Source organism: Pecten maximus, chromosome 2, assembly GCF_902652985.1.
Source record: "Pecten maximus chromosome 2, xPecMax1.1, whole genome shotgun sequence".
Taxonomy (NCBI): Eukaryota; Metazoa; Mollusca; class Bivalvia; order Pectinida; family Pectinidae; genus Pecten; species Pecten maximus.
Window position 1 is genome coordinate 20,297,616 of NC_047016.1, and position 25,366 is coordinate 20,322,981.

The 25,366-nt window shown below is 40.1% G+C and overlaps 2 protein-coding genes across 2 annotated transcripts; one reads left to right on the forward strand and one right to left on the reverse strand.

Moving 5' to 3' along the window:
- Positions 1-8,821: 8,821 nt before the first annotated feature.
- On the reverse strand, positions 8,822-10,222 carry LOC117321369 (serine/threonine-protein phosphatase 6 regulatory ankyrin repeat subunit B-like). The gene has a single exon (XM_033875816.1). The coding sequence runs from the start codon at positions 10,167-10,169 to the stop codon at positions 8,868-8,870; it is 1,302 nt and encodes a 433-aa protein (XP_033731707.1). The 5' UTR covers positions 10,170-10,222; the 3' UTR covers positions 8,822-8,867.
- Positions 10,223-15,099: 4,877 nt separating this feature from the next.
- Positions 15,100-24,882, forward strand: LOC117321380. The gene is made up of 2 exons (XM_033875824.1): positions 15,100-15,254; positions 21,199-24,882. Exon 2 carries the CDS (start codon positions 21,212-21,214, stop codon positions 22,571-22,573), a length of 1,362 nt encoding a protein of 453 aa, XP_033731715.1. The 5' UTR covers positions 15,100-15,254; positions 21,199-21,211; the 3' UTR covers positions 22,574-24,882.
- The last annotated feature ends 484 nt before the right edge of the window (positions 24,883-25,366 follow it).

The window sequence follows — 25,366 nt, forward strand, 5'->3', positions numbered from 1 at the left end:
CGTCAATCCGTCCTCTTGAACATTCTCTGTAACATCTGCTGAGGCTGGGTTTATCTCCCTTACATCTTTACCGGAATCAGTGTATTACTGAAACGAGGACATAAAAAAATATAAAACAATTATGTCCCTGCTCATAATTAGGGGAAGGGGGGAAGGGGGGGGGGGGGGGGGGTATTACAAATTGCGGATCGTTTAAGGACATGAATGGGTATTATATGTTTTCGCAGTAGATTTTGTATATATGCTTAAACCACTTTCCTTAGTGGATGAAAAGGTTTATCAAGACTAAATTTAACTTAGAATTCTAAAACATAGTTGACAGAAATACTCTTTAATATACATTCGACAAATATTAAAGTATTTATATATAGCTTGGGATAACTATTACTGCCGATTAGAAGCGATGCGGATAACAGGACTAAGAAAATCTCACCATATTATGCTTTACTCAGAAATACAGATACATTACAAACCAGAAGACACAATCACAAAAAAACTTACACTCATGTATACAATCAAGTATACACCTACATATCTCTATAGAGTGTAGGACATTAATTAGCCTCCTCGGACATTAGCCCCTAGGACAAAATCCCCCCTCCGGACGAACCCCCGCCCCCTCCAGACATTAACCCCCCTGGTCAAAAACCCCTTCTATATAAATTTAGTTGCTATACTTTATATAAATCTGTATTTTTTAATAGTAAATAGTTATGTTATAATACAAGTAGTATTTTATCAATAAACGTCGATTACATGGTGCCAGCAGGTTCCTAGATCATCTCCTTTTTCAGTATCTGTGTCTTAAATTATAATATAATGAGTGCCTAACCAAACATGTTGCTCTGTGTTGTAATTATTTTAATTTAAGGAAGGATTAAATCATAGAAATAATATAAAAACAATAATAAAAATACCTGTGCAAACATAGACATTTCACTGTTGATACACATGAAGCCATTAATGATGCATCTACTACCGTACATTGACACATAATAACCCACACATCTACTACCCTACATTGACACATAATAACCCACACATCTACTACCCTACATTGACACATAATAACCCACACATCTACTTCCCTACATTGACACATAATAACCCACACATCTACTACCCTACATTGACACATAATAACCCACACATCTACTTCCCTACATTGACACATAATAACCCACAACTACTACCCTACATTGACACATAATACCACACATCTACTACCCTACATTGACACATAATACCCCACACATCTACTACCCTACATTGACACATAATACCCCACACATCTACTACCCTACATTGACACATAATAACCCACACATCTACTACCCTACATTGACACATAATAACCCACACATCTACTACCCTACATTGACACATAATAACCCACACATCTACTGCCCTACATTGAAACATAATAACCCACACATCTACTGCCCTACATTGACACATAATAACCCACACATCTACTTCCCTACATTGACACATAATACCCCACACATATACTACCCTACATTGACACATAATAACCCACACATCTACTACCCTACATTCACACATAATAACCCACACATCTACTACCCTACATTCACACATAATACCCCACACATCTACTACCCTACATTCACACATAATACCCCACACATCTACTACCCTACATTGACACATAATAACCCACACATCTACTACCCTACATTCACACATAATAGCCCACACATCTACTACCCTACATTCACACATAATACCCCACACATCTACTGCCCTACATTGACACATAATACCCCACACATCTACTACCCTATTTTGACACATAATATTTCAATTTCTACTCAAGTTGGACTCGATGAAACTACCAAACTTAATCTGTTTCATTTGCTCATGAACTTGACCAGATTAACACTGATCAGTGCGTATGAATACATGGTTAAAATCCTTCCGCGGAACGATTTCACTTTTTCTACATTGTTGTTATAAACATGGATTAATTATTAAAATTATCAAATTTATAATGTATTCATGTATTTCATGAAAGACCAGATATGCTAGATACTTCTATTTTGACAAAATAATGTTGTTTTTAATCCTAAAATTGCGGACTATTTTACTCGACCGACTAGACATGCACAATCCGGAACTCCTCGGGCTTTTCCGCATTTGGACTTGCACAAGCTTTGAGACATTAATATCTAGACCGCCTTTTCTATTCGCAGTTCATTAAATTTGTCTCAAGAGCAACTCAATTCATGACCCCATGAAATCGACCAAATCAAGATTCAATCCTTAAATAACCCACACATCTACTACCCTACATTGACACATAATACCCCACACATCTTAATACAATACAAAGAAAATTGAATGATTTCCCGTTAAATATAACATATATTTCACCCGTATGACAGAATATGCCCTTGATATTCTGTCATACTCGTGAAATATATGTTATATTAAACGGGAAACCATTCAATATCCTCTATGTATAGGGAAATAACGTGTATGTAGGGGTAATAACGTGTGTAGGGTAATAACGTGTGTAGGGGTAATAACGTGTGTAGGGTAATAACGTGTGTAGGGGTAATAACGTGTGTAGGGTAATAACGTGTGTAGGGGTAATAACGTGTGTAGGGGTAATAACGTGTGTAGGGTAATAACGTGTGTAGGGGTAATAACGTGTGTAGGGTAATAACGTGTGTAGGGGTAATAACGTGTGTAGGGTAATAACGTGTGTAGGGTAATAACGTGTGTAGGGTAATTACATATGTAAGGTAATAACTTATGTAGGGGTAATAACGTGTGTAGGAGTAATAACGTGTGTAGGGTAATAACGTGTGTAGGGGTAATAACGTATGTAGAGGTAATAACGTATGTAGGGTAATAACGTGTGTAGGGTAATAACGTGTGTAGGGGTAATAACGTGTGTAGGGTAATAACGTGTGTAGGGGTAATAACGTGTGTAGGGTAATAACATATGTAGGGTAATAACTTATGTAGGGGTAATAAAGTATGTAGGGGTCATAACGTATGTAGGGGTAATAACGTATGTAGGGTAATAACGTGTGTAGGGTAATAACGTGTGTAGGGTAATAACGTGTGTAGGGTAATAACGTGTGTAGGGTAATAACGTGTGTAGGATAATAACGTGTGTAGGGGTAATAACGTGTGTAGGGTAATAACATATGTAGGGTAATAACTTATGTAGGGGTAATAAAGTATGTAGGGGTAATAACGTATGTAGGGGTAATAACGTATGTAGGGGTAATAACGTATGTAGGGGTAATAACGTATGTAAGGCAATAACGTGTGTAGGGTAATAACGTATGTAGGGGTAATAACGTGTGTAGGGTAATAACGTGTGTAGGGGTGATAACGTATGTAGTGTAATAACGTATGTAGGGTAATAACGTATGTAGGGGTAATAACGTATGTAGGGGTGATAACGTATGTAGTGTAATAACGTATGTAGGGTAATAACGTATGTAGGGGTAATAACGTATGTAGGGTAATAACGTGTGTAGGGGTTATAACGTATGTAGGGGTCATAACGTGTGTATGGTAATAACGTGTGTAGGGGTAATAACGTGTGTAGGGGTAATAACGTGTGTAGGGGTAATAACGTATGTAGGGGTAATAACGTGTGTAGGGATAATAACGTGTGTAGGGGTATTAACGTGTGTAGGGGTAATAACGTGTGTAGGGATAATAACGTGTGTAGGGGTAATAACGTGTGTAGGGGTAATAACGTATGTAGGGGTAATAACGTATGTAGGGGTAATAACGTATGTAGTGTAATAACGTGTGTAGGGGTAATAACGTGTGTAGGGGTAATAACGTGTGTAGGGTAATAACGTGTGTAGGGGTAATAACGTGTGTAGGGGTAATAACGTATGTAGGGTAATAACGTGTGTAGGGTAATAACGTGTGTAGGGGTAATAACGTATGTAGGGGTAATAACGTGTGTAGGGTAATAACGTATGTAGGGTAATAACGTGTGTAGGGGTAATAACGTATGTAGAGGTAATAACGTGTGTAGGGTAATAACGTGTGTAGGGGTAATAACGTGTGAGTGGTAATAACGTGTGTAGGGTAATAACGTGTGTAGGGTAATAACGTGTGTAGGGTAATAACGTGTGTAGGGTAATAACGTGTGTAGGGTAATAACGTATGTAGGGGTAATAACGTATGTAGGGGTAATAACGTATATAGTGTAATAACGTATGTAGGGGTAATAACGTGTGTAGGGATAATAACGTAGGTAGGGGTAATAACGTATGTAGGGTAATAACGTGTGTAGGGGTAATAACGTGTGTAGGGGTAATAACGTGTGTAGGGGTAATAACGTATGTAGGGGTAATAATGTGTGTAGGGTAATAACGTGTGTAGGGGTAATAACGTGTGTAGGGGTAATAACATATGTAGGGGTAATAACGTGTGTAGGGTAATAACGTGTGTAGGGTAATAACGTGTGTAGGGGTAATAACGTGTGTAGGGTAATAACGTATGTAGGGTAATAACGTGTGTAGGGGTAATAACGTATGTAGGGGTAATAACGTGTGTAGGGGTAATAACGTATGTAGGGGTAATAACGTGTGTAGGGTAATAACGTGTGTAGGGTAATAACGTATGTAGGGGTAATAACGTGTGTAGGGTAATAACGTGTGTAGGGGTAATAACGTGTGTAGGGTAATAACATATGTAGGGTAATAACTTATGTAGGGGTAATAAAGTATGTAGGGGTAATAAAGTATGTAGGGGTCATAACGTATGTAGGGGTAATAACGTATGTAGGGTAATAACGTATGTAGGGTAATAACGTGTGTAGGGGTAATAACGTGTATAGGGTAATAACGTGTGTAGGGTAATAACGTGTGTAGGGTAATAACGTGTGTAGGGGTAATAACGTGTGTAGGGTAATAACATATGTAGGGTAATAACTTATGTAGGGGTAATAAAGTATGTAGGGGTAATAACGTATGTAGGGGTAATAACGTATGTAGGAGTAATAACGTATGTAAGGCAATAACGTGTGTAGGGTAATAACGTATGTAGGGGTAATAACGTGTGTAGGGTAATAACGTGTGTAGGGGTAATAACGTGTGTAGGGGTGATAACGTATGTAGTGTAATAACGTATGTAGGGTAATAACGTATGTAGGGGTAATAACGTATGTAGGGTAATAACGTGTGTAGGGGTTATAACGTATGTAGGGGTCATAACGTGTGTATGGTAATAACGTGTGTAGGGGTAATAACGTGTGTAGGGGTAATAACGTGTGTAGGGGTAATAACGTATGTAGGGGTAATAACGTGTGTAGGGATAATAACGTGTGTAGGGGTAATAACGTGTGTAGGGGTAATAACGTGTGTAGGGATAATAACGTGTGTAGGGGTAATAACGTGTGTAGGGGTAATAACGTATGTAGGGGTAATAACGTATGTAGGGGTAATAACGTATGTAGTGTAATAACGTGTGTAGGGGTAATAACGTGTGTAGGGGTAATAACGTGTGTAGGGTAATAACGTGTGTAGGGGTAATAACGTGTGTAGGGGTAATAACGTATGTAGGGTAATAACGTGTGTAGGGTAATAACGTGTGTAGGGTAATAACGTATGTAGGGGTAATAACGTGTGTAGGGTAATAACGTATGTAGGGTAATAACGTGTGTAGGGGTAATAACGTATGTAGAGGTAATAACGTGTGTAGGGTAATAACGTGTGTAGGGGTAATAACGTGTGAGTGGTAATAACGTGTGTAGGGTAATAACGTGTGTAGGGTAATAACGTGTGTAGGGTAATAACGTATGTAGGGTAATAACGTGTGTAGGGTAATAACGTGTGTAGGGGTAATAACGTGTGTAGGGGTAATAACGTGTGTAGGGGTAATAACGTGTGTAGGGTAATAACGTGTGTAGGGTAATAACGCGTGTAGGGGTAATAACTATGTAGGGTAATAACGTATGTAGGGGTAATAACGTGTGTAGGGGTAATAACGTGTGTAGGGGTAATAACGTGTGTAGGGGTAATAACGTGTGTAGGGGTAATAACGTGTGTAGGGATAATAACGTGTGTAGGGGTAATAACGTGTGTAGGGGTAATAACGAGTGTAGGGGTAATAACGTGTGTAGGGGTAATAACGTGTGTAGGGTAATAACGTATGTAGGGGTAATAACGTGTGTAGGGTAATAACGTGTGTAGGGGTAATAACGTGTGTAGGGGTAATAACGTGTGTAGGGGTAATAACGTGTGTAGGGGTAATAACGTGTGTAGGGGTAATAACGTGTGTAGGGATAATAACGTGTGTAGGGGTAATAACGTGTGTAGGGGTAATAACGAGTGTAGGGGTAATAACGTGTGTAGGGGTAATAACGTGTGTAGGGTAATAACGTATGTAGGGGTAATAACGTGTGTAGGGTAATAACGTGTGTAGGGGTAATAACGTGTGTAGGGTAATAACGTGTGTAGGGGTAATAACGTGTGTAGGGTAATAACGTGTGTAGGGTAATAACGTATGTAGGGGTAATAACGTATGTAGGGGTAATAACGTGTGTAGGGGTAATAACGTGTGTAGGGTAATAACGTATGTAGGGGTAATAACGTATGTAGGGGTAATAACGTGTGTAGGGGTAATAACGTGTGTAGGGTAATAACGTGTGTAGGGTAATAACGTATGTAGGGGTAATAACGTATGTAGGGGTAATAACGTGTGTAGGGGTAATAACGTGTGTAGGGTAATAACGTATGTAGGGGTAATAACGTATGTAGGGGTAATAACGTATGTAGGGGTAATAACGTGTGTAGGGTAATAACGTATGTAGGGGTAATAACGTATGTAGGGGTAATAACGTATATAGTGTAATAACGTATGTAGGGGTAATAACGTGTGTAGGGATAATAACGTAGGTAGGGGTAATAACGTATGTAGGGTAATAACGTGTGTAGGGGTAATAACGTATGTAGGGGTAATAACGTGTGTAGGGGTAATAACGTGTGTAGGGGTAATAACGTATGTAGGGGTAATAACGTGTGTAGGGATAATAACGTAGGTAGGGGTAATAACGTGTGTAGGGGTAATAACGTATGTAGGGGTAATAACGTGTGTAGGGATAATAACGTATGTAGGGTAATAACGAGTGTAGGGGTAATAACGTATGTAGGGTAATAACGTGTGTAGGGGTAATAACGTATGTAGGGGTAATAACGTGTGTAGGGATAATAACGTAGGTAGGGGTAATAACGTATGTAGGGTAATAACATGTGTAGGGTAATAACGTATGTAGGGTAATAACGTGTGTAGGGGTAATAACGTGTTTAGGGGTAATAACGTATGTAGGGGTAATAACGTATGTAGGGATAATAACGTATGTAGGGGTAATAACGTATGTACGGGTAATAACGTATGTAGGGATAATAACGTATGTAGGGGTAATACCGTGTGTATGAGTTATAACGTGATTTGTCATGTTTGATACTGCTCCTTGTTATGTTTTGAATTTGCCCTGGTAGACGGTGGTTTACTGGTTTGTCTTGGTTTGCCCGCTATATTAGTTCATCATCGTTTATATGTGACGCCATATAGAATGTGTGCCGTTGCACTAGTCAACATTAATTAATACACGATACCTATTAATGCTTTATTTATTGAAATCATCTTCAATAAATGTGAGAATTCAACAACGAACCCTACGGTGTTGTCTTTTGTCTGACATCTATATCCGCTACAAATGAAGTCCTTTGTAACAGTGTTCTGTGGTACTATTTCCTTCGACAATTCGTCTTTTGTTGTGCCCATTGTTACCATAACCTTTGTCAATGCGTCCTTTGTTAGTGTGTTATTTGTCACTGTGTCGTTTGTCTATGCGTCGTTCGTTACTGTGTCGTTTGTCAATGCGCCATTGGTTATTGTGTCATTTGTGAATGCGTCATTGGTTACTGTGTCGCATGTCTATGCGTCATTGGTTATTGTGTCGTTTGTGAATGCGTCATTGGTTACTGTGCCTTTGTCAATGCGTCATTGGTTACTGTGTAGTTTGTCAATGCGTCATTGGTTACTGTGTCGTTTGTCTATGCGGCATTGGTTACTGTGTCGTTTGTCTCTGCGTCATACTTTAATGTGTCATTTGTCAATGCGTCATTGGTTACTGTGTCGTTTGTCAATGCGTCATACTTTAATGTGTCGTTTGTCTATGCGTCATACTTTAATGTGTCATTTGTTAATGCGTCATTGGTTACTGTGTCGTTTGTCAATGCGTCATACTTTAATGTGTCGTTTGTCAATGCGTCATTTATTATTGTGTCGTTTGTCAATGCGTCATTCATTATTGTGTCGTTTGTCAATGCGTTATTATTGTGTCGTTTGTCAATGTGGCATTCATTATTGTGTCGTTTGTCAATGCGTCATTCATTACTGTGTCGTTTGTCAATGCGTCATTCATTACTGTGTCGTTTGTCAATGCGTCATTCATTACTGTGTCGTTTGTCAATGCGTCATTCATTACTGTGTCATTTGTCAATGTGGCATTGGTTACTGTGTCATTTGTCAATGTGGCATTGGTTACTGTGTCGTTTGTCTATGCGTCATTGGTTACTCTGTCATTTGTCAATGCATCGTTCGTTACTATATCCTTTGCCAATGTGTCCGTTTTTACTGTGCCCTTAAGGGTGTTCATCCGTTCTTTGTACTTGCTGTTACCCCATTGGTTACTTTGGCCTTTTTTACTGCCATTTGTTACTAATTTCGTTGACGTTTTATCCATTGTTACTGAATCCTTTGTTGTTTTGTTATTTGCTTTGATGTCATTTGGTGTTGTTTCCTTTTTTATTGTCCCCGTTGTTGTTTTTGTGTCTTTTGATACTATGCCTGAATCATTAAATATCTTGGCTATCTTGGCTGTCTCTCTGAACTCCATTAAGTAAAAGAGGCATATTCGTGAAATTGCTAACGAGAATAATTTCAGATGTTATAACACCCGGAAGTTGGAGTTGTGACAAATTGCGGATATCCTGTCTGTCTCTTCCCAGCGCATGTCGGGCACTCTGGACGCACAGATAAAACAGACGAGACGGAGACGCTGACATTGCCAGCAAGTCTTTCAGGATACCGGGTAATTCTTTACGGTATCTATGGAAACACATCGGGTGATTACCTTGCGTGTCTCGAATGTTTACTTGAGTCGTTTCCATAAGTAGACACTCAATCCCATGGAGACAACGACCGGGCTCACACGAATCTAAGAGGCAAAATAAGGGCGTACGGCCCATGCTGTCCCTCACGTTAGCATCGCAGCCTCCCTGTAACAGACAGGAAATCTTGTCACCATTTCCCCGAGAGGAAATGATGTGTAAGATTGTTTGCCCTTCATAATTGGTTTGATTGAAGTCTAGAGGAAGGGCGTGACTCAAAGCATGGTGCAGTTCAGATAAAGTCAGTCTTTCACAAGAGCATAAATGATGCAAATATGTACAGCCATTTATGTCTGCTAGTGTGACGTCAGCACCTTGATTGATAAGGTACCTGATGCTTCTCAACCTGCCATGCTTAGCTGCCACGGCCAGAGGCGTACAAAACTGAACATCACCAATATTCATATTAGCACCAGCTTCAATCAAAATCTTCATAGCACCATGCAGTTCCTTTTTAGCTGCAAAATGGAGAAGGGACTGGTTCTGAGAACAAAGTTTTTCCTCTTCATTCGCTCCATGCTTTAAAAGTATTTCCAATATAAGTGACGCTTTGCAGATCTGATCTTTCATGGAATTCCAAAAATCGTCTTCAATATCCAGATTGTCAAAAAACAGAGTATCTTCATTTGGCCAAATACGTGGCCAGTACTGCAAACAAATATTACACGGCGTTCTTCCGTATATGTCGAGTGCGCTGACGTCGGCTCCGTTTTCTACAAACAATCTCACAATTTCAGGTCTTCGATACATACATGCAACATGCAAAGGCGGCGACCGCGAAACATGGCCACAAGGAAATTCTTGTAATTTAGGAAATCTCCCATCTGAATGTTTTTTCAATATATGTCGGCAAAGCTCTAAGTCATTGGAGAGGATGGCGGCATGTAATCTTTCTCCAACGGGCAGGCCGCCTAAGGATCGTTCTGAGGCGTCCATTTGGAATAATTCACAAGTTGGTGTCATATGACAAGACATTTTGCAACCCATTCTCACTATTGTCTAGATGCAAATAGTAGAATTTGAAATGAGACTTCATCTGACGTGTTTACGTCATTATAGGTATGACGTCACAATACACGCAGAAGTACCACGTGTTTCCGTATTGATTTCGTTTGTATGAATTTTCTCTGCTCCTAATCACAGTGGTCGAACTCAGTTGCACGGTTTCTGGATGAATAGGCGTAAATAGGTCGGGTTAGATTAAAGAGAGTAATTATGTATAATGTACACATAATATAAATGTATAATGGACTTGTACATATAATATAAAAGTATAAGGTACAAATAATATAAATGTATAATGGAATTGTACAAATACTATGAAAGTATTATGGATTTTTTTTCTGACATTAATTATAAATGCGTTTCAAAGTTTTTCGATAGTTAAAATAAAGTAGATTTTTTGTTTGAAGTGCGTATTTTGTAGAGACGGCAGCCATCTTGGACACCTAGATATCATTTCCTTTATTGGACACACACTTTTGTGTCAACATACGAATTTATTGTGACTTTAATTTCCCCAGGAATGTCACTTTTTCTCTCTTTTCCCTTGACCTATCCTCTGTATGATATAGCAGCTAGGGGTCTAAACATGGTCTGGGTAAGAGAAAAGTACATATACATATACAAGATCTGGGTACAGAGGAGAGTACATGTACAGTGTCTGGGTACTGAGGAAAGTACATGTACAGGGTCTGGGTACAGAGGGAAGTACATGTACAGGGTCTGGGTACAGGGGAAAGTACATGTACAGTGTCTGGGTACAGAGGAGAGTACATGCACAGTGTCTGGGTACAGAGGAGAGTACATGTACAGGGTCTGGATACTGAGAAAAGTACATGTACAGTGTCTGGGTACAGAGTAACATGTACAGGATCTGGGTACAGGGGAAAGTACATGTACAGTGTCTGGGTACAGAGGGAAGTACATGTACAGGGTCTGGGTACAGGGGAACGTACATGTACAGGGTCTGGGTACTGAGGAAAGTACATGTACAGTGTCTGGGTACAGAGTAACCTGTACAGGGTCTGGGTACTGAGGAAAGTACATGTACAGGGTCTGGGTACTGAGGAAAGTACATGTACAGTGTCTGGGTACAGAGGAGAGTAACATGTACAGGATCTGGGTACAGGGGAAAGTACATGTACAGTGTCTGGGTACAGAGTAACATGTACAGGGTCTGGGTACAGAGGAGAGTACATGTACAGGGTCTGGGTACAGAGGAGAGTACATGTACAGGGTCTGGGTACTGAGGAAAGTACATGTACAGGGTCTGGGTACAGAGGAAAGTACATGTACAGGATCTGGGTACAGAGTAACATGTACAGGATCTGTGTACAAAGTAACATGTACAGGATCTGGGTACTGAGGAGAGTACATGTACAGTGTCTGGGTACAGAGGAAAGTACATGTACAGGGTCTGGGTACCGAGGAAAGTACATGTACAGGGTCTGGGTACAGAGGAAAGTACATGTACAGGGTCTGGGTACAGAGGTAAGTACATGTACAGGGTCTGGGTACAGAGGTAAGTACATGTACAGGGTCTGGGTACAGAGGAAAGTACATGTACAGGGTCTGGGTACAGAGTGGAAGTACATGTACAGGGTCTGGGTACAGAGGTAAGTACATGTACAGGGTCTGGGTACAGAGTAACATGTACAGGGTCTGGGTACAGAGTAACATGTACAGGATCTGGGTACAGAGGAAAGTACATGTACAGGGTCTGGGTACAGAGTAACATGTACATGGTCTGTGTACAGAGTAACATGTACAGGATCTGGGTACAGAGGAAAGTACATGTACAGGGTCTGGGTACAGAGTAACATGTACAGGGTCTGGGTACAGAGGAGAGTACATGTACAGGGTCTGGGTACAGAGGAGAGTACATGTACAGGGTCTGGGTACAGAGTAACATGTACAGGATCTGTGTACAGAGTAACATGTACAGGGTCTGGGTACTGAGGAAAGTACATGTACAGTGTCTGGGTACAGAGGAAAGTACATGTACAGGGTGTGGGTACTGAGGAAAGTACATGTACAGTGTCTGGATACTGAGGAAAGTACATGTACAGGATCTGGGTACAGAGGAAAGTACATGTAAAGGGTCTGAGTACTGAGGAAAGTACATGTACAGGGTCTGGGTACAGAATAACATGTACAGGATCTGGGTACAGAGGAAAGTATATGTACAGGGTCTGGGTACAGAGTAAAATGTACAGGATCTGGGTACAGAGGAAAGTACATGTACAGTGTCTGGGTACAGAGGGAATTACATGTACACGATCTGGGTACAGAGGAGAGTACATGTACAGGGTCTGGGTACAGAGGAAAGTATATGTACAGGGTCTGGGTACTGAGGAAAGTACATGTACAGGGTCTGGATACAGGGTAACATGTACAGGGTCTGTGTACAGAGGAAAGTATATGTACAGGGTCTGGGTACAGAGTAACATGTACAGGGTCTGGGTACTGAGGAAAGTACATGTACAGGATCTGGGTAAAAAGTAACATGTACAGGGTCTGGGTACTGAGGAAAGTACATGTACAGGGTCTGGGTACTGAGGAAAGTACATGTACAGGGTCTGTGTACTGAGGAAAGTACATGTACAGGGTCTGGGTACTGAGGAAAGTACATGTACAGGGTCTGTGTACAGAGTAACATGTAAAGGATCTGGGTACTGAGGAAAGTACATGTACAGTGTCTGGGTACAGAGGAAAGTATATGTACAGGGTCTGAGTACTGAGGAAAGTACATGTACAGGGTCTGGGTACAGGGGAAAATACGTGTACAGTGTCTGGATACTGAGGAAAGTACATGTACAGGATCTGGGTACAGGGGAACGTACATGTAAAGGGTCTGAGTACTGAGGAAAGTACATGTACAGGGTCTGGGTACAGAGTAACATGTACAGGATCTGGGTACAGAGGAAAGTACATGTACAGGGTCTGGGTACAGAGGGAAGTACATGTAAAGGGTCTGTGTACAGAGTAACATGTACAGGATCCGGGTACTGAGGAAAGTACATGTACAGTGTCAGGGTACAGAGGAAAGTACATGTACAGGGTCTGGGTACTGAGGAAAGTACATGTACAGGGTCTGGGTACAGGGGAAAATACATACTGAGGGAGGTACATGTACAGTGTCTGGATACAGAGGAAAGTACATGTACAGTGTCTGGGTACAGAGGAAAGTACATGTACAGGATCTGGGTACAGAGGAAAGTACATGTACAGGGTCTGGGTACAGAGGAGAGTATATATACACTGTCTGGGTACAGAGGGAAGTACATGTACAGGGTCTGGGTACATAGTAACATGTACAGGGTCTGGGTACTGAGGAAAGTACATGTACAGTGTCTGGGTACTGAGGAAAGTACATGTACAGGGTCTGGGTACAGAGTAACATGTACAGGGTCTGGGTACAAAGGAAAGTACATGTACAGGGTCTGGGTACAGAGGAAAGTACATGTACAGGATCTGGGTACAGAGGAAAGTACATGTACAGGGTCTGGGTACAGAGTAACATGTACAGGGTCTGGGTACAGAGTAACATGTACAGGGTCTGGGTACAGAGGGAAGTACATGTACAGGGTCTGGGTACAGAGTAACATGTACAGGGTCTGGGTACAGAGGTAAGTACATGTACAGGGTCTGGGTACAGAGGAAAGTACATGTACAGGGTCTGGGTACAGAGTAACATGTACAGGATCTGGGTACAGAGTAACATGTACAGGGTCTGGGTACAGAGGTAAGTACATGTACAGTGTCTGGGTACAGAGGTAAGTACATGTACAGGGTCTGGGTACAGAGGGAAGAACAGAGGAAAGAACATTGTCTGGATACTGAAGAAAGTAAAGAAGTCAATATTTGGTTTTCTGACAGTTTGAGGAAAAGAAATTCTCAAGTCTTCAACATCAGATATTGACACCGATAACTTTTGGAAAATTTGAACCACAGAAATTTCAAAAATCAAATACTGAAATAAACAAAGGGCATTAACTTTTGCAAAAATCGTTGCAGGAATCAAAATTCTTTTCGGGGAAACACACCAACATATTATAAAGCCCACCAATCCTTAACGAAATCGGTCGGGAAATGTAGATCTTCGGACAAAATTTAAAAAAAAAATGAATTCTCAAATAAATAAAGGGTAATAACTTTAAAACCCGGTTGAATCAGAATTCTTTTCAGGGAGACACACCTTCATATCATCATCATAATGACTTCCAAATTCCAAAGAGATCGGTAGTAAAATGTAGAAGGAGATTGCCGGACAAAAATAAAATATCGAAATAAACAAAGGGCAATAACTTTTGCAAAAACAATTGAATCGCAATTCTTTTTACGGAGACAAAGCTTCATAATTCGGGCCATTATTTCTATGCCATGCCATAATATTTCCGTCGAATTTAACGGGCACATAAAATTCGAGATTGCGTGAAAGTGTTAAAAAAATGCCAGGTTTAGGAACAATACGTCTGGTGGCGCTGAAGGTGCCTATGACCCCACAGTTGGTGACCTTTCCAATGTTCTATAACACTTGCAAATATCCGTCAACATTTTTCACATTTTTTGGCTTGCAATTGGAACGCCAACATAACACGAGACGAACGAAGTCATGTAGACTTTAATAACTAACGACGATATAGTAGACTAGAGGGATAAACAATCATATTGCAGTAGCAATGCTATGAACTTATCGTGACATGTATATTAGTTTATCGATTGCTACACAGTACAATTGCTTTATTTATTTATTTATTTCACGGTCCGTCAGCTGACGACAAAAGAGAGGAAAATGAGTAGAAGGGGTATTAAGGTATGGCGTAAATGGAGAGTGTGGGGTGGGTGTATAACTACACCACCCGGTTCTATATATAGAGATAGATACACACGTCACATCGATTCAATGGTACAAGTCTGTACATATGTACACGCATACGTATCCGTCTCGCTCAGTGACCCTGCCGATCAATGTGTCACAAGCGTAAACCGAAAGTAGAGGCCGGATCATGGCGGATATTTACTTCCCTGTCAGAATAAAGCCTGTGTGTTATTAAAGCAGAGGTGAAGGTAAGTAAGATCATTGTCTGTAGCACGATATGTACGAAAATGGAGAAGTCGAAAACATATTTTTTTTAATATGAAGTTAACATAGAGGTACCGCACAATCGGGTGTGGTAGTGAGATACCACAGTCAGGTGTGGTAGTGAGATACCACAGTCAGGTGTGGTAGTGAGATACCACAGTCAGGTGTGGTAGTGATGTACCACAGTCAGGTGTGGTAGTGATATACCACAGTCAGGTGTGGTAGTGAGACACCACAGTCAGGTGTGGTAGTGATATACCACAGTCAGGTGTGGTAGTGAGATACCACAGTCAGGTGTGGTAGTGAGATACCACAGTCAGGTGTGGTAGTGATATACCACAGTCAGGTGTGGTAGTGAGACACCACAGTCAGGTGTGGTAGTGAGATACCACAGTCAGGTGTGGTAGTGATATACCACAGTCAGGTGTGGTAGTGAGACACCACAGTCAGGTGTGGTAGTGAGATATCACAGTCAGGTGTGATAGTGATATACCACAGTCAGGTGTGGTAGTGATATACCACAGTCAGGTGTGGTCGTGAGACACCACAGTCAGGTGTGGTAGTGATATACCACAGTCAGGTGTGGTAGTGAGATACCACAGTCAGGTGTGGTAGTGAGATATCACAGTCAGGTGTGGTAGTGAGATACCACAGTCAGGTGTGGTAGTGAGATACCACAGTCAGGTGTGGTAGTGATATACCACAGTCAGGTGTGGTAGTGAGATATCACAGTCAGGTGTGGTAGTGAGATACCACAGTCAGGTGTGGTAGTGAGATACCACAGTCAGGTGTGGTAGTGATGTACCACAGTCAGGTGTGGTAGTGAGATACCACAGTCAGGTGTGGTAGTGATATACCACAGTCAGGTGTGGTAGTGAGACACCACAGTCAGGTGTGGTAGTGAGATATCACAGTCAGGTGTGATAGTGATATACCACAGTCAGGTGTGGTAGTGATATACCACAGTCAGGTGTGGTAGTGAGATATCACAGTCAGGTGTGATAGTGATATACCACAGTCAGGTGTGGTAGTGATATACCACAGTCAGGTGTGGTAGTGAGACACCACAGTCAGGTGTGGTAGTGAGACACCACAGTCAGGTGTGGTAGTGAGATACCACAGTCAGGTGTGGTAGTGATGTGCCACAGTCAGGTGTGGTAGTGATGTACCACAGTCAGGTGTGGTAGTGATGTACCACAGTCAGGTGTGGTAGTGAGATACCACAGTCAGATGTGGTAGTGAGATACCACAGTCAGGTGTGGTAGTGATATACCACAGTCAGGTGTGGTAGTGATATACCACAGTCAGGTGTGGTAGTGAGACACCACAGTCAGGTGTGGTAGTGAGACACCACAGTCAGGTGTGGTAGTGAGATACCACAGTGAGGTGTGGTAGTGAGATACCACAGTCAGGTGTGGTAGTGATATACCAAAGTCAGGTGTGGTAGTGATGTACCACAGTCAGGTGTGGTAGTGAGATACCACAGTCAGGTGTGGTAGTGAGATACCACAGTCAGGTGTGGTAGTGATATACCACAGTCAGGTGTGGTAGTGAGATACCACAGTCAGATGTGGTAGTGAGATATCACAGTCAGGTGTGGTAGTGATATACCACAGTCAGATGTGGTAGTGAGATATCACAGTCAGGTGTGGTAGTGAGATATCACAGTCAGGTGTGGTAGTGAGATACCACAGTCAGATGTGGTAGTGAGATATCACAGTCAGGTGTGGTAGTGATATACCACAGTCAGGTGTGGTAGTGAGATACCAGTCAGGTGTGGTAGTGATATACCACAGTCAGGTGTGGTAGTGAGACACCACAGTGAGGTGTGGTAGTGAGATACCACAGTCAGATGTGGTAGTGATGTACCACAGTCAGGTGTGGTAGTGAGATACCACAGTCAGATGTGGTAGTGATGTACCACAGTCAGGTGTGGTAGTGAGATACGACAGTCAGGTGTGGTAGTGAGATACCACAGTCAGGTGTGGTAGTGAGATACCACAGTCAGGTGTGGTAGTGAGATACGACAAAGGCAGATATGATAGTGAGATACCACAAAATCAGGTGTGGTAGTGATATACCACAGTCAGGTGTGGTAGTGAGATATCACAGTCAGGTGTGGTAGTGATATACCACAGTCAGGTGTGGTAGTGATATACCACAGTCAGATGTGGTAGTGAGATATCACAGTCAGGTGTGGTAGTGAGATACCACAGTCAGGTGTGGTAGTGATATACCACAGTCAGGTGTGGTAGTGAGATACCACAGTCAGGTGTGGTAGTGATATACCACAGTCAGATGTGGTAGTGAGATATCACAGTCAGATGTGGTAGTGATGTACCACAGTCAGGTGTGGTAGTGAGATACGACAAAGGCAGATATGATAGTGAGATACCACAAAATCAGGTGTGGTAGTGATATACCACAGTCAGGTGTGGTAGTGAGATATCACAGTCAGGTGTGGTAGTGATATACCACAGTCAGGTGTGGTAGTGATATACCACAGTCAGATGTGGTAGTGAGATATCACAGTCAGGTGTGGTAGTGAGATACCACAGTCAGGTGTGGTAGTGATATACCACAGTCAGGCGTGATAGTGAGATACCACAGTCAGGTGTGGTAGTGATATACCACAGTCAGGTGTGGTAGTGATGTACCACAGTCAGGTGTGGTAGTGAGATACCACAGTCAGGTGTGGTAGTGAGACACCACAGTCAGGTGTGGTAGTGATATACCACAGTCAGGTGTGGTAGTGAGACACCACAGTGAGGTGTGGTAGTGAGATACCACAGTCAGATGTGGTAGTGATGTACCACAGTCAGGTGTGGTAGTGAGATACGACAAAGGCAGATATGATAGTGAGATACCACAAAATCAGGTGTCGTAGTGAGTCAATAGAATCTAACATGGGGCTGTTAGATTCTATTAATCTTTTACTAGGTAACCGCGGGGTAACCCTGTGAAGTATGTGAGAAACAACGCACCAGGTGTGGTAGTGGGACCCGAAAATGAGGTTTAGTTGTAAGACACCACAAAATCAGGTGTGGTAGTGGGACCCGAAAATGAGGTTTAGTTGTAAGACACCACAAAATCAGGTGGGGCCGTAAGATACCACAAGATCGGGTATGGTTTTGAGCTACTACAAAATATGGTGTCGTCGTTAGATAATAAAGAGTTTCTTTGGTTGACTCTGTAATGTTTCGACCTCCACAGTTATGTGGGAGTGTGTTACATTTTTGAGCTCGCCGTTGGACCAATCTTACGAAAAGAATAAAGAACAAAGATTTGAATAAAAGTTCAATATTTAATTTGGACCAAATAAAAGTTTACAAACACACTCAGAATTATTTTATACCAGTACAACTTAACAATTTCTCATTATAGTGCAATGATTTCAAAGTTCCAAATCTGGAACGTTCATAGTAGATATTAGAAATTTCTACATTGAATATTTTAGTTTTAAGAACAGTTTAATAATATTTGTTCCAAATCTGGATCAAAGATCCATTGTTAGTTTTGACCAAACTCGCCAATGAGCTAAATACAGCCATATTTGATGCTTGAAAGGTATCGTCTGCTCGAGAATGGTAGATTAAGAATTTTATTGTACAGTGATTAAACGGTGTTTTTATTGCGTTTACGGTTGTATGAACGCAATGCCATACAGGCATATCGTGTATAGCGCTATATATTAAATATGTATGTTTCCGTGTGCGTTCACACCACCGTAAACGCAATAAAAACGCCATTTAATGCATATATTTTTATCAAACAAATCGTTGAATTACCGTAGGAAGAAGCTTAATGTTGGGATGTGTTGCGACGTTGGTAACTACGGCAGCTGTGGTTGCTAAGATAATACACCAGTATTGGTAACAAAGTTAAAAGAAACAACTCATCATTTTTGTTTAATACCTTTTGCGTTTTTAATTAACTGATATACAGTATTCACAACCACAGTTTCCGTCTCGGATTAACAATGGTTGTCAAGCACAGCGTGTATTGACACAGATTAGTAGTAACGTGGTTGAAGTACAGGTCATTTGCTCAGAAATAAAAGGTAAAAAGTAAGTGATATGTGTTGATTTTTAGATACTTTCTGTGATTTAACTAATTAAATAAAGACAGAAAATAACATTATTTAGGAATCGAACGTTGCACAGGGTAAACATATACATATATGCACCATTTTATGTTCTGTATACTGTATTAATGTAGAAGTTTCCAGAATAATTGTATGTTGTATTGACATGCACCTTCATTTGAACAGAAAATGGATCTCATCTCCTGTTTACTAGATAAATAATTCCGTCCTCTTGAATTCCTGACCATTTACCGGTTTCGAAACTCGTATATGAAGATTGGATGTACACATAATGTTTCTGTATTTACGGTTTAGTTAAGTTCCCAGTCACCTAAGGATGCTTCTAACCAACTTCGGTCACGATTTGTTCCACTTACCCCGAGGAAATTTGGCCAAAATTAATTCAGTCCTTTATGACTAGTAGGGATTTAAAGTATTTACCCCATATAAAGCCCCAACATTTTCACTGCCCCAAATGATGCTTCTGACCAAATCTTTTCCGTCCTCTAACTTTCTAACTTTATTTCATTTCTCATCACAAAATAAGATGTACAGAGAAAAACATATTTACAACAATGTACAAACACAGCAAATTTGATGCATGTGGAAGACAGATATTGAGACTTTTTGAAACATAATTTTTATAAATTTACATTTTCTTAGCTTTTTGACATTTTTTGTGTTCATTATTTCTGAAAATTTAATAACATTTGGTTACTCGTATACACACTTAGATATATTTTTCTTTAGAACATACATGCATCTCTAGTTTGCTCCATTGGCCCCGCCTCTCCGGCATGGGATTGAGGTGAGGTGCCGGTGGGTTTACAGAATCACCATTTATGCAAAATATGGTCTATTCCCTTTCCCACAAGACGAGAATCCATGATGTCCTTTATGAATAGTAGCCCCCTCAAGGTGTATCAGAGCTACTTTTTCTTCTTAAATGTTTCCAATCCCCCCAAAATGCTTCTGACCAAATTTCGTCAACATCCATTTAGTTGTTCATGACAAGTAGCGATTTGAGGAAAACTTGAACTGCAGTAGGTCGCCAGTCATTTATATCAGAGGCACATGCATTACAAGCTTAATTTAAAAATGGTATAATAAATACCTGTGCTTCCGACCAGGTGAGCTGAAATTGAACACACCACGAATACAGTTTAAATGTCAGCATACCATTCTTGTATAAACTGGTCAGTTTCTGTTGTACTAATTGCTTCTGGCAGATCTTATTCTGGTAAGACCATAATGATATAATTCTACCAGTAACGTTTAGTATTTCTATTACAAATCTGTGAGAGGAAGGAAAGACTCTTGCTAGTAAACTTCAACTGCAATATTCTCTTGAGATCAGTCTTAAAAATGTAGGTCATATTAAGGCTAACAAACAGTTTTAAGACTATATACTAAATAGAGGACATTTTAAGCGGAAGAAAATGTATGAATGCTCTAATTTACGGATATAATACGCGTTCGAATTGATAAAATCAAGGACATTGTTAGGAGACCGATACATGTAACAAACTGAAAATCTGAAATATTGACAATACTGGTTATATTTACACCCAAACGTCATACACAAATATCCTACTTATTGTACAGTACTACATGAAACTCGTATCCTGACGCACTGGGAAATGAAGGTTTATCCCTTCAACATTTAGTAACAAGTGTTTTTAATTTTTAACATTGAGATATGCAACATACAGTTTATTTGTATTATTAAAACATGTGTTTTTCTCTCTCTATAACATACTTTGGTAAATCAATTGAATCCCGCTTCCACCGATAATGGTTAAATCATTGACACCAATAACCTTTTCATTGCCTGTTTATCTAAGGGTTGGAGAGAAGATGGCGGATGACGAAGAGGATGGTTGCGACATTTGCTTTGAGAGCTACAGGTGCCCTAAGTTGCTACCCTGCCGCCACACCTTCTGTGAACCATGTCTGAGGGACTATGGGGAAAACACTTGTCCTCAAGACCTATACGAGTTCCTGGTTTGCCCCCTTTGCCGGACTCATTGCGTACTGCCATCTTGTGGAGTAGGAGGCTTTATCAATAACTACTTTGTCCCCGACAGTCTGACCAGTGACCGCTCCAATCTCACCTACAAACACTATCCAAAGTGTAATTTCTGCAAAGTGACGTTGTTATCTGATGATGTGCGGGATCATCGCTGTAAGATGTCCTCTGAATTATCATCGGACGAAAGTGATGACAGTGATTATGATTATAATGATACTTCTCTGGGGTTTATTCTTCATTTTCCATTGCTTAAAATGAGAACAAAGTACAAAGTGGACTTACACTCCGCGTACCCAGTAGTCACGGGGGACTGCGATGACGCGTTAATCACGTGTTTACATATTACTCCAGAAAACAAGTGCTACACCGTCGTTAACTGCATGTCGACATATCAGAAACACGATTCCTCTGGCAAGTGTATCGGAGAGACAACCATAACTCCTGATACTCAGATAATAGATATGGTTTATCGTAAAGATAATAGTGTATTGTTTCAAACCAAAAATGAAATATATGTTGTGAATGAAGCTGGGGTGAAACTCTTTCGTATCCTAAATAATTTTGAAGGCGTGGCTATGGCAATGTTTTCAGATGAGCGCGTTGTCACCGTTGGTACTGCTCTTTCTGTGGAGAAGAGGTTTAAAACGAAAGACGCTAGTAGTTTGGACCTAGAGAAAGAACAGCCAGAACTGTCAACAAAAGGCAAAATTGTGATTCTGTCGAGGGACGGTAAAACCATCCTAGCTGACCTGAGTAGAGACAACTGTAGTCCTAGTGTTGTTGCAGTAAACCAGATCAACGACACCATCTGTATGAGCGATACTGAGCGGAAACTGGTGTCGGTGTTCTTACAGAGCGGTGATGTCATTGGAGAGTTTAACTTAGACGGAAGAGTCATGGATTTGTTCCGATTCCTTCCCATGTTTCAGCAGGGTGAATCCAGGGGTTTTAGTCCAGCAGGCATTTGTTTTGACCCTGACGGTAACATCCTGGTTGTGGACCAAGCCAGTGCGTCTGTATTGATGTTGGACAACAGTGCGGGTTTCATTGGTATTCTAGTGACTGGTGCGGAAGGAGGATTCGGGCATCCATTTTTGATTGGTTGTGGCTCAGACAGAACCATCTGGGTAGGGGACCGGGGAAGAATAAAGGTTTTTAATGTAGCTGGTTACGTTAACGATATGTAACATTATCTGGGAGAGAGGTGCCTTAACCCAAAAATGTGAGAGTTATCCCCCTTCCTATACTGTCAGTTATCGTGTTTGTCGTGTGCCATACTGGAAATACAGAAACCCGTCATAATAACATGTATCTTAATATTTGTTTTGGGTGATTTTAACATCAGGTAAAAGAGTCTGTTGGAATTTTCATGTTTTTTTTTTAACTTATCATTCTGGGGTAGTTTTTTGGCTTCCTAAGCTTTAGAGTCAACTGAATGTAATAAATGTCAATATTCTTCAAAGTGTGATCACAGGCGTCTGTTTCTGGTTAGTATTAATTGAAAAAAAACTATAAGCCCCTACTCCTACTACAATGTATATCAACAAGGTGTAACACTCGAAGATCAGAAGATGCAGCGACTGTGGAACGGAAGTAGGTTATTGATTGGTCGACAACTACAGTTAGTATTGATTACAGACCTGTCGACCAATCACATTGCCCCTTGCTCTAAAATATACAGACTACTTCCGTTCCACAGTCGAGGCATAGTCGGCTATCATGACCGCTTTTGATCCAAAAGAAAAAAATACATGCATTGATATTTAATGATTCTTAACCAAGGTAAGTTACTGAAGTTTGTCTATATTAGATATATCAGTCGGATCGAACTTGAATTCAAAGTGAATCGAAGCTCGCCGCCACTTCCGGTTTTTCAATTGTTACACCTTGTTGATATAGTACGAGTAGGGGCTAATGTTTTTCTATAAAAACTTATCAGAAGCAGACGCCTGCAGTGTAATCTAGATCATGTTTTTTTAAGTAGGTCAAAAATCTTTCGCATGTATGGCCGCCATGACAACATGTCTCAAAGTCTTCAAATGCACAGTATTCTTAAAATTGTGTCATTTGAAGATAATCTCCCTTTTTCAAAAAGGTCAGATAAAAATCTCCGCTGATGGGTGAAGATCATCGATTTTTCATTTTTTTTATCAACATTTAAAAAAAAACTTTGTATACTTGATGAATTTGATGTCTTTACTTTTTCTATAACTTTCCCCATTTGTACTGTACGCCATTTGTAATATTTTCTTTGACTTTTGAAATATCGCCAATACGTCATAAGTTATTTTCTCCTATATGTCATGTTTTTTTCATCTAAAAATGGTACACAATTTGGCTCAGATGTCCTTCCGAATTTAGTGATAATTTTGTCGCAGTTAAGGCACACCCATTTTTAACTTTAAGGACTCGCATGACTAAATCAGCCAATCAGCTGCTGTTTCGCCTGAACCAAGTCCCTAAAGAAAATGTATTTCTAAGGGTTTTAGCTATGTTCTTGACTAACTAAAATATGGAATAGGCACTTTCTATATACGAGAATAAGGAGTAATGTCTTAAGACTTGAAAACAAAAATATACACTCCCCCGTGCACTGTAAATGTCAGGGTTACTGTCTTTCGAGTACCTTTGTGATCCTACTTGCCATTAAACCTTTACAATAACATCACTTTTCAGGTAGCACAAATTTTAATTTGGTGTAAATTTCACACATCATTTGAACTTCAAATGAGGGAATGAGGGGATGGAGTCACTAGTAATTACATGTAGTAAAACATTAAGTTGCGTGAGTCCTTAATCATAATAATTATCTAATGTCAAATTGATTCATCTTGTGATATATTTGTGTATTTGATATTTTCTTGTTAAAGGTCAAGTTTTTGGTAGAGGTTAAGGTTAAAAAATGCTAATTTGGGTAACAACTTTAAATATCTTAATTTTTACCTGGTCTTCATTTCTGAAATTTTAGATATAAGGTGTTCAGGTAATTGGCTATCAATTTTGTCAAATAAGTTGACCTTGAATGACCTCTCTAAGGTCTACAATGTATAATCTTGATATATACTATATTAGGTGATCAGGTGATTGGCTATCCAGTTTGTGTAATGGTTGTCCTTGACCTACATTCAATGTCATAGGGGTCATATATGTCAACACCTTTAAACGACTTCTGCGACAATAACGAAGAGGCCCAGTGAAACAGTAGTTGGTCAGTAATATGCTGCATCAATTGCTATCGATTGTAATAAAATGTGTCTAAATTTAACTTCCAGTTTTCGTTAGGGGTCAAAAATCCTACCAAATCTACAAGGCCTAGAGTCGTGTTATTTGTGGTTAGGTGATTGGCTACCAAGTTTGTGAAAATGGTTGAACTTTACCCCCATTTCAAGGTCACAGGAATCAGATGTGTATTTATTTCAATTATTTTTAATTATTTATTAGTACTTTCAATACTTTCATTGATATTAAACGGAAAACAAACTTATCCTTATTCCTATCCTGTGTTTTTTGTTATCCTTTTATTGGTAAATGCATTGGACCTTAAGGTAAAAATGGCGAAAAGCATGCTTGGATGGTTTTTTAAAATTATTTCCACACGTGATATAACTTTAACACAGGTGAAATGCCCTCAAATTTTAAAGCAACACATATCTAGTACTCCAGTTCTGATATTTACTGCAAATGAGAGATTAAAAATGTTTTCGAAAGATTCACTATTGACACCACTCATTTTCGACAGATTCACTATTGACACAGCGCTCATTTTCGACAGATTCGCCTTTGGTACAACACTCATTTTAGAGAGATTTACTATTGACACAACACTTATTTTCCACCACATCATTGCAGGTTGCATGATACAGCTATGTAAATTTGAAATGAAACATTCGTTTTATCGTTTTTAATTGATAGTTTTAAACAATGAAACGTCTTTTCAGAAGTTATGCAAGTTAAATTTTCGATGTTGATGATACATGGTA

What these genes read in the sequence shown, in the direction of transcription:
- LOC117321369 (XM_033875816.1), bottom strand. Translation starts at nt 10,169, where the DNA reads ATGGGTTGCAAAATGTCTTGTCATATGACACCAACTTGTGAATTATTC.
- LOC117321380 (XM_033875824.1), top strand. Translation starts at nt 21,212, where the DNA reads ATGGCGGATGACGAAGAGGATGGTTGCGACATTTGCTTTGAGAGCTAC.